This window comes from Suricata suricatta, chromosome 11, assembly GCF_006229205.1.
Source record: "Suricata suricatta isolate VVHF042 chromosome 11, meerkat_22Aug2017_6uvM2_HiC, whole genome shotgun sequence".
In the NCBI taxonomy this organism is placed as follows: domain Eukaryota; kingdom Metazoa; phylum Chordata; class Mammalia; order Carnivora; family Herpestidae; genus Suricata; species Suricata suricatta.
In genome coordinates this window covers 50,590,472-50,601,296 of record NC_043710.1, presented here as the reverse complement: position 1 = coordinate 50,601,296, position 10,825 = coordinate 50,590,472, and the positions used below count along the sequence as shown (strand labels likewise).

General features: G+C 39.1%; 2 protein-coding genes across 2 annotated transcripts in view; both read right to left on the bottom strand.

The window, feature by feature from the left end:
* The window catches only part of LOC115272534 (olfactory receptor 52L1-like), a 2,789-nt gene extending 744 nt beyond the window's left edge, over window positions 1–2,045 (bottom strand). The window contains exons 1-2 of the mRNA XM_029915579.1: window positions 2,030–2,045; window positions 170–193 (exon numbers count right to left, since the gene is read on the bottom strand). Of these exons, the coding sequence (XP_029771439.1) occupies window positions 170–193; window positions 2,030–2,045 (40 nt within the window). The remainder of the gene's footprint in view (window positions 1–169; window positions 194–2,029) is intronic.
* Window positions 2,046–6,597: 4,552 nt separating this feature from the next.
* Window positions 6,598–7,560, bottom strand: LOC115272171 (olfactory receptor 52K1-like). Its single transcript, XM_029915228.1, has one exon. It carries the CDS (start codon window positions 7,558–7,560, stop codon window positions 6,598–6,600), a length of 963 nt encoding a protein of 320 aa, XP_029771088.1.
* Window positions 7,561–10,825: the final 3,265 nt, after the last annotated feature.

Sequence of the window (10,825 nt, the reverse complement as noted above, 5' to 3'; positions counted from 1 at the left end):
AGCCTCCAGCTGGAATTAGTAAGAGCCATCGTCAATGGCTTAGAGAAGGAAGAGAGAAAAGAAACAAAAATTATGATTTCTCCATTGCTGGGGGTTTATCACAGTGTCTACCTCTGGCTAGCACCTTCATGAGATGAAAGAACCTGAAAGTGAAACACAAAAGAAGAAAGTGAGATACAAAGAAGAGAATACCCTGTTCTGAGATAATATCTTTAAGGTGAGAAGTCCACATGCCTGAAATAAAATAGGTCTAGTTTCATTTACAGATAAGAGTAATCATGCTGCTGTAAGACAGATGTTTAAACTTCCATTCAATGACTTCTAATTTGGAATGTCTACTTGAATGGATCCTCTGTATCACTCTTGCCATTACTAGACATGATAAACCAATCTGTTATTTTTTAAGTATTTTCCCTCAGTTTCTGTAACATAGCACTCTACTGTGTTCCTCCTATGTCCTCCATCCCACCACCTTCTCCATCTATCTCTCCATTATATGTCGTTGATTCCAGGACTTCCTCCTCTCCTCCTTTCCCAGTTCTGTACATTTTCTCTGGTTGTCTTCATCCATTTACAATATTTTAAACCACTCATATAGGTTTCCTTCAAATATAGGTTTCTAATTCAAATACCTTTCTGAAATACACTTTCCATTTACCAATACCTAAATGTCTATAGCACATGCTCAATATATTCAAGACTAAATTAACTTGTTTATTCTTCCTAAATACATTCTACCTCCTTTATCTTCTCTCTATATAATCACTATATCTACCCAAAGTAGAAACTTGAAATGATTATTTATTTTTATATCTCCTTTTATTTTGTCACCATTCCTGTTGATTGCATTTTAACCCCTTTTGATCCACTCATTCTTCTCAACCCCTAGGGAAACTGCCTAGTGCATACTCCTAACTTTTATCCCTTGGATTATTTCCTTAGATCCTCTGGCCTTACCATTAACCCTGTCACCCTGTCTTTCATATTGCATTCTCAAGGCAGAGGATTATAAAGTACATCTGAAATTCAAAATCATCATATCACTTCTGAGTTTAAAATTATTTAGTCCATTCAATCCATGGAATAATATCATAACTGACTGGCAAGCAAGGTTTTCAAAGGCTATCTTCTGTATTACTCTGACTTATACTTCTCACATTTCCACACAGATGTCTTGCTTGAACGATTCTAATGTTAGAATTATATGAATACACCAATTTATTCTACATGTACCTTTTATGTATTTTCTTCCTCTTTTACCCGAATTCGTCTTTCTTATCCTTTAAAATTCAGAGTCCATTGGCTACTGTCTTTTAGAAAAACTCATTAGCTGTGTTAGAAACACACTAATCATGTCAGGAGCACTTTATTTTGTGATGTTTTTATTTTCATCCACAATTTTTTGCTTTACCTAATTATAGAAATCTTTTCAGTGTCTTCATGGTTTGTCTCAAGTAAAGGAAAATTTCTCATTAAACTTCATAATTATAAGCTAGCTGGCAGAGGCTTCACAGTACAGTGGGATAAACATAAGCTTTGTGGGCAGACAACTAGGTTTAAATTTTGCCCCTTCATATTCTACAATGAAACCATGGCAGGATACTTAAACTATCTGAGTATAGATTGCCTCATCTGATGGTAGAGCAAATAACATAAATCTTACTGGTTTATTATAAATATTAATTAAATTATATGTTTAAAGTATATAGTTTTTTCTATAAGTAATACACAAATTTATACCTAGTTCTGTAATCTTACCATGAAAAACACATCCATTCTTGATACTTCCCCAAGGTAGGGCCAATGGCTGTGTATAAGGCATTGGGAAGACAAGATGTTATTACCAATTGTCAGGTCCCAGAGGACACACAAATACCTCTGGACAGAGTCAAAGTTAGCATCTATATTGGCTGGGGACACACAGAGCTAATTCAACTACCCCAGGGATAGCTGGTTGGACAGAGAGGCAGAGCAGGGAGTGGCCCATGCATCTGATCAGGTGGCCCATCTGTCCAGTGTTGGTCATTACCCCTAAACCTGTCCATCTTGACGTCTGCCATAGGCAGCTTGGAACTAGGAAACCCCACATTTCACTATAAGCTCGGGTTTCTCATTCTCACAGGTCAGACTCAGAGCACTAAATTCTTTAGTGGCTAAACATGTTCATCCCTCCTGTCTGCTGAGATTGTTGGCTGCTAAAAGCTCACAACTGAATCACTCTCCCTTGGACAAAGAGTTGACTCATTCTAGATTACTTTTCCTTTTTGACTACAGCTCTCACACAATGATCAGTCTAAGTACAAATACAAAGACCTGAACCTCTCTCTTTTGAAACAATATTGAAGTACCATCTCAGCCCAAGAGCAGCCCCATGGAATAAGCTCAGGCAACTGGGGTAACAGGATCTTGGTTTAATTTCTTCCTATTTTCTGTCCTGTTTCCCTCACTCCCTGACAGATGTCATTCCCAAGTATACTTCTCAATAAGTTTCCTGTGATCAAATCTCTGACTCAGTATCCGTTTCTAGAGGATCCAACCTAAGTTAAATGCTACCTGTCTCAGATAACTTAAGCATTCTGTCTCTCTTCTGAGAAACTGTGACAGGTCCATAAATATCAATTCCAATACTCTGGCAAGTATTGGGAAAATATTGATTCTCAGAGTTCCTAATCAGATGGTTAAGATTTCCTTCATCATGTCTCCCAATATCAAGTAGACCCTTCCCTTAGCCCACCTCTGATAAAGCAGTTATGGTTCACTTCAGTGGCCACATTTTCCTTGGGAATAATGCTTCAATTGCACATCCCTTCCATTCATCCAGTCAACAAGTATTTAATTCATAGCTGGTTCAAAGCCTCATTTATTCATTCAGTCATCCAGTAGGTATTAAATATCTACCAAACCATATACTCTACTAGATGTTAAACAAAACAATTTATATGATAAACAACTCTTGTCATCATGGGTCATGGCAGAGTATATGTTATATATGTGATCATGGAAACCTAATAACAGTTATAAGGGTTATAAATTAAAACTACAGTATGATAATCATGTAACACTCTTATTATATGAACTTCTCATTCTAGGGTGTCCATAAAAGCCCCCCTAACTCAAGTTAGTGACCAGAAATTGGGTTAAAATTGAAGGGAGTTGTGGGAGTATACAGAATTCTGAGGATACAGAATCTCTGAGGCAAGACGGAAGGGAGATTCATTTTGCCAAGGACTTGAATCATTAAATTTGGGATGTAGTACTCAGGAACTGAGCCTGGTGCATAAGCAGGAACCATAGCAGCATGTTTTGGCCATGTTAAAGAACAGTGGAAAGTGGAGATCATAAAGATTTCAAGCACAAGATTGAGACAAAATCAGAATCTCAATATCATGCCAGGAGTATGTCTAGGAACAGGTAAATGGAAGGTCAAAAAATAGGGAAGACATTGACTTAGCCATCATTTAATGAAAAAGAACAACAAGGAGAGATACCAGTAACTGAGAGTGGTAGAGAATGATCTGCATGAATGACATGAACAGCAGAAGCACCAGTCCATGCTTGTTTGTTTGCTAGTCTGTTTTCCCAGGGGGGAAAATAATCCTTAAAATTGCCTTGGGGAACAAGAGCAGTGAACATACCACCAAACCAGAATATGGGAAGTGTGAGAAAATGTATAGTCCTCACTTACTAGGAAGTACAACATTTTTGTCAGAAAAAAATGGATATAATGAGAGCTTCATATACATTTTGTGAACATTAAACGAGAGACTTTATGTGCAAATATTTTTTTTTTCAATGTTTCAAAGTACCATGGAGTAAGAGCTGAACAACAGGACCTGCTCATATCATCAAGATTTTATACGAATACAACATATTCATATGAAGATTGTTTAAAGTGAGTTTAGTCAAAGCACATAGAGAACTCTATACCCATTGGTCACTCATCTTCCCACTAAGGAATCTTCCTCTGCAATCCTATAGCAACTGTGCATCTCCATGAAGCAGGGATAGAAGTGGGAGGTCTCCACTTTTTGCCTTTTCTTTGAAGAGCTGTCTTCTTCAGGTTGGAGCGGTTGTCACTTTTTATTGTGGTAAAATATATTTAACATAATATTTATCATTTCAGCCATTTTTTAGTTACACACTTAGTGTCGTTAGGTACATTCACAATATTGTAGCCCCATCACCAATATCTATTTCCAGAATTCTTCCATCATCCCAAACAAAAGCTCTGTACCTATTAAATAATTTCCATCCCTCTCTCTTTTAAGCCCTTGGCAGCCTCTATGCTACTTATGCCTCTATGAATTTGCCTATTCTAGGTACTTAATATGAGAGGAGTCACACAATATTTGTTATTTTGTGTTTGGCTTATTTTGCTTAGCATAATGTTCAAGGTTTATCCATGTTGTAAGCATGTATTAGAATTTCAAGGCTGAACACTGATGTATGTATACTACATTTTTGTTAATCCAGTCATTAGCCAATAAACACATGGGTTGTTTTTACCTTTAAGCTACTGTGAATAATGCTTCTGTGCTATCTTCTTACTAATAATGAAGATTAATATTTAACTGAGGAAACATAGGATCATTGAGTATGGCATAGACAAGAGGTCACTTAGGAGAAAGACTGAAGAAGACTCCCATTAGGGACCTCAAGTTTGCCCTAAACCTCCATCTACCCACTCGACCACTCAGGCCCATACTTGGTCATTCATAGCATCTCTAACCTGACCCAACCTATGTCCTTTTCTTGCCCCTCACTTCCTATGGAGAATTAATCTGTGACTTGGAACCAACATCTACCACAGCACTATTCCATTTTATCATAGTTTCTATATTTTCAAGTTTATTTTGTCATCATACTCCCTAGAGCCTAATAAGTACTCAGAATGAGGAAGAAAATAATGAAGAAAAGATGGGCAAATGAAGATATGGAGGAAGACAAATTCTATTTTTCTGCTTGTTCTATGTTTATACACAGCAGTGAGTTTGCCTTATAAAGAATAATCATATTCTCCAGTGCATCTGCACAGTGTCCAAAATATCACAAGTTGAAATTTTTTTTAAATGAAGCAACATTTGAAAGTTAAGGTAGTGTTAATCACAGTGAGAGCAGTAAAGACATTAGTGTTAATAGTGATTACGACTGCAAAAAAAAAATAGCAATTATGATTGCAATGCTAATTTTGTGACAACTTATTTCATTTCTTCAGTAAAAAGTTACTGAGTGCCTACTGTGTCACAATTTGAGATTTATGTATTCTTCTAATCCAAAATAAACATATGTAAATATGATTAATGAAAAAACATGCTATAGTGATATAATCCATTAAAATAATAAAATTCAGTTACTGAGAAAACATTTATTAAGTGCCTATCATATGCCAGTACTATGTTAAGGATACAAAGCAATTCAACATTTAGTAGAGATGGAGGACAGAGATCATCAACCAATTTATATATATATTGATGGATATATATAATTATGATAAATTGATAAATATGAAAAATTGATAGATAGATATAATTATGATAGATAATGAAAGAAAGATACATGGAACTCTGAGTTCATAAAGTAAGTGACCTGGTCTATTATATAAAACCTTCTTCAAAGAAGTGAGGTTTGGACTGAAGTTCAAGATGAGTAGGAGTAGCAGGGATAAAGACAGAGAGGTACATTCCCATTAGGAAGAGCCCAGAGTATCCATGGCTGGAGGAAGCACAGACACTTGGGAAACTAAAAAAGAAGATAATGTATATTACATAACATACAACCAACACTACATATATTGCAAGGATACAGAAGTGGTTAGGGACATAAAACAAACACATTAAATTGAGTACCAACAGTACAAACTAGAAGAGAATGGCCCAAAGAATTAGGAATCAAGACAGAAAATAAAGAATTAGAACAATAATTATTGTGTGCAATAAACTTTAACTCAAGGCTCTGCACCTAAGACTAAAATGAAGAAATAAAACAACAATTATCATTATTTTCAGAGGTTAAAAACACATAATACTATAGAAGTCATAGAGGGTAATCCATCTCAAAAATAGAATGAAAGTACATGGACTAAAGCACTTCTAGAATTAGATGGAACATGGATATTTTAAAGAGTTGCTCTCATGAACCTGAAACTCTGAAGAAGCTCCATAGTTTGCCACCCTTATTTCTGTGATGCCAAAATTTTACTGAAGGCCTATCCACTCCCACAAACTCCCTGTGTCAGTATCAAGATGGGAAGTGACCCATGTTCTCATACATACAGATAGGTGCTGCGTTCATCTCTCCCTGATCTCCTAAGTTGCTTGTTCCAGGTCCATAGATATCTTGTTTCTTAATTCCCTGATTCTTTTATCTTGTCAACACAAGTAAATAACAAACTCTTAGAATAAAGACATATCCAAAAATTACTTTCTTGAGATACCCCCCTGTCTTCCATCCCAATATCTAAATACTACATAGACCTCAGAAGAGATTCCAAAAATTCAAGAGAACTGTCCCCACCAGGTAAATGACCTGGGCTGTGGGGCTCCCATCTTTCAGAGAAAGACACCCTTGCCCCTGAGGTCCAGCACATAAGAACTGCACTCAGGTGGGATCAATCTGCTTGGGCCTCAGCATTTTAAGTAGCTGCTCCCGGATCTGCTTGGTCTTGACCCCATAGACAATAGGGTCCAGTGCAGGGGGAAAGAGCAAGTAGAGATTGGCAAGGATGACCTTAGCAGCAGAGGCTGTGGGTGGGCCAAAGCGCTGCATGACCACAGAAAGAAAGCCTGGTCCATAGAAGAAGAGGATGACACAGACATGAGCCATACATGTGCTGCCAGCTTTAGCACGTGCCTCAGGTGAAGGAAAATGCATCACAGTCCTCACAATCTGCCCATAAGAGTAGGCAATAAAGGCCACATCCCCCACACCAAGAAAGATTGCCACAGCAAAGGCATAGAGGTTATCCACAGTGGTGGCTCCACAGGCCAGCTTCACTACTGCCATATGTTCACAGTAGGTATAGGCAATCATGTGAGAGCCACAGTAAGGCAGCCGACGGGCCAAGCTGGGAAAGGAGATGGTCAATCCCACACCTCGCAGCACTACCAAGCCTCCAATCTTGGCAACAGCAACTGGGGTAAGAATGGTTGCATAATGTAGTGGGTTACAGATGGCCACAAAGCGGTCCACGGCCATGGCCACCAGCACTCCTGACTCCATAGCAGAAAATGCATGGATGAAGAACATCTGGGAAAGACAGGAGTAGGACCTGATAGCTGTAGCACCAAACCAGAAGATGGCCAGCATCTTGGGCAGAGTAGAGAGGGAGAGAACCAGGTCAACAAAGGAGAGCATAGAAAGAAAGAAAAACAAGGGCTGGTGAAGGCTGTGCTCTGTCCAGATCAGAAAAAGCAGGACACCATTCCCAGTCACTGCCAGGAAGAACATGAAGCAAAAGGGAAGTGAGATCCAAACGTGGGCAGCAGTCAGTCCTGGGATGCCAGCCAGAAAGAAAGTATGTGGGAAGTGATGAGAATTATTGGAAAGAGTAGTGGTGGTCATCTCACTTAGAAGAGTGAAGGGCTACCACAAAGAAAGGAAGCAGGTTAAAGTCAGTGATGTGGAGATTGGGAGCTCAAGATCTATTCTCACTAACAATATCATTGCCATCACTCTTCCCCATAGGTCTCAGTAGACAGTCAAAAATGATTTTCAGTTTAGTTTATATTTCTGCAAGAACCTGAAACACAGAGGAGGCAAATCAGCTTGGTCCAGTGGGAAATGCATTGGACAAGAAGTTCAGAAACCAGTTTCCAAAACTTGATATCCTAATATATCTATGCCCTGGAGCAGCTGACATAACTAGGTTTAAGTAGATGCCCAGGAATTAATGTTGAAAAAAACCCTTCCCATCATGCTAACATTCTCAAGTTCTGAATGCTGGCACTGGATTTAATCAGGGCTGACCTTACACCGTCCTTTAGTCTTATACCACTAACCTTCATCTGAAGCTACCAAAAATCCTACATTCCCTGGGAATTCCCTTAATTTGGAGATATCTCACTCCTCCAAACGTCACTTGACTCCCAGGTTACAGAATAAATGGTCCCTGATGACTCCAACATTGATTAGGTTCTTCCTTGGATTATTCCCCAATCATTTCACAAATGAATATTTTGTTTCTCTCCCCAGTATCTCATCCTGTAGCTCCCTCTCCTTAAGGTGATGGTTTTTAGAAGTAAACACAAAGTTCAGAATTGTGGTGACCTGAAAAAACAGAAGATCTTGGTAATAACTGTCATGTGAAAGCCAAAGAATTCTAAATTTCATCCAATTATTGAGAACAGAGAAAAAATGCGTAGACACTCCCTTCAATTCTATTTACCACATAATTACAAAAAGGGCACAAAATTATTCAGATCTGCAATACAGCCTGTGCCAAAACTATTGTTTTGTAGGTTAGAAAATTGCAGTCTAGAAAGAAGGAAATGGCCAAGGGTCACAGATCTATTTAGAAACAAAATCAGACAAGGCCTCACATCCACCAATCCCTGATCCCTGAGCAAAGAGGTCATCACCCTGTCTCTGTGTTAGCAGTGACTGCTCCAGAGCCAAGGAAGAACATCCAGGACTGGGTGGCCACGGGTGAGCTGTAAAGGAATCAAATAGCAGAGCAATTAAGCAATTATTTAGGGAGTATGTGTCTCTCCAACACCCCTTAACACCTCCAGTGTCACGACTCTTTCAAGTGAAAGAAAAACACAAGTACACACAGAGGCCCAGATCTGGGGTCTGAGAGGGCTTTGGAGCATAAGATAAGTGGTTCACATTCCAGGTAGAAAAGATGAAGCCGGGTTGATCTCACAGTTTCAGTGACAACAACAAGTGGTCTATAAGCATGAGGGAAAGAAGCAGAAGTTAGCACAGGATCATAATCCAACAAAGAAGAAACAGCACAGATTACAATGGCCAAGAAGATTTTGCTTTTTTTCCTCCAAGAGAAATCACATGATTATTGCCCATACCTTTACCACAGCCACTGAAGAAGCTATGTAACCTCAAGAGAAGGCATGAGGGCTGGGAAGATGGGAGATTAGAGTACATCTATAGTTCTAGTGTCAGGGAATAAACTTTGGACCAGAAGTCAAGGTCCTGATTTGAGGTACTATTTACGCCATATGTCAGCTCTGTGACCTTAAGCAAAGTTAACCATTTTCAAGCCTTCGTTTCCTCACTTGTGAAATGAATAAATTAAAACCTACCTCACAGAATCATTGTGAGAAACCAGTGAGATATAATATGTGGAAATCCTTTGTCAAAAGCTGAAAGTAGTAATATTATTTTCACTGAGTTATAAGAAATAAATAATTCATTTGGAGAAATCTGGTTAAGAGCAACAGAAACTTCAATGATTCAGAGACAATGTATTTGACTTGACAAAGAATGATATGTTCATTCTATGGGTGAATGTTGCATAGCACACAGTCAAAAATACCATGTCCTCCCTAACACTGCTCTTATCTTCCCTCTTAACCACAAGCTATTCCCCTCAACACCCCCAAAGAATGATGCAGTGTGTGTTGGGGGGGAGGAGGGAAGGATGGGTTGCATGGTGTCAAGAAATGTGATTCTGACCCCCTGAGAATCTGTTTCAAATATTCCTCAAAGCTGCCCATCTTTAAGCCTCAGCCCACCTTGTGGAACATAGCAGTATCTTCAGAATAGTTTAAGAAATAATTACGTTTGATCTCCCATCTTCTGAGGATTTGGCAAATGTCCCTCATTATAACCTTGTGCCTCAAGAAAAAGTCTGACCCAGTAAGCTCAGCTCCTTTACTACCATCAGGAAAGAAAGTTAAGGGAGGTAATGTGTCCTGGAACCAGAAGAATCCAGGACACATACTGAAGATCCTCCATAATGTGAATCTATGGCTCACTCAAAGAGTAACAGATTTATAAGTAGCTTATTATTGAGCCAGGATTGGAAAGATGTTTGCCTACTTGGGAGGAAGTAATTCTAACATACCCGATCCCTCTCTTGACTATAATCATATAATACAAAAGGTTCTGATAGACTTCTGATGATGTACACATCATCAATATTGGTGATATTTCCAATTTTCCCCAGTGATACCAAGATTATGCATTTCTACCGCAGGCAGCCTATTAGATTATCCATATCTGGAAATGATGGGGGAAAGCTAATTTGTGGATGAAGACTGTATGTGCCTACCCTTGGCCATTACTCACCAAAGAGCTGCACTGTTTAACCTACAGAAGGATGAAAAGAAGGTAAGCTACCAGTCAAATCCCAAGAACAGGGTATTTAATGGGCACCTTTTCAGGCATTGTCTGTAGGGATCCAAAATGAAGTTCCTACCACCCAGACACCAATTAGTACTTCTGCCTCTTCTTCAAACAAAGATTTAACAATGTCTCTTTCTCTTATTGGGACCCCAGGGAACAGGCCCAGCAGAGAATATTTTGAAGTGCATACCCCCGGGTGCCATGTCAAGGGAGGGCCAAGGTCCTGCAGCCTGAAGCAAGGTGTGGCTTCCTCCCATATAGGGAATGGGACCATCTGGTTTGACGACCAAGCAAGATCTGATCTAGGGAGAGTGAGGAAGAAGGCAGGGAGATGGGGTGGAGGGTGGCCTGTGGTGAGCAACTCTAGGACCAGCATACAACATTACCTAGATGATGCCTCCATGGCATAGAGGAACCATGAGAGAAAGAATGTATTAATAGGGATAAGCTTTTATGAGAAAAGAGAACCTGATCTAGGAATAAGAGTGAAGAAAATGTCCAGTGTCTGAACTCAAAACAG

Excerpts from the sequence above, each read along its gene's own strand:
- LOC115272171 (XM_029915228.1), bottom strand. The coding sequence starts at position 7,560 with ATGACCACCACTACTCTTTCCAATAATTCTCATCACTTCCCACATACT.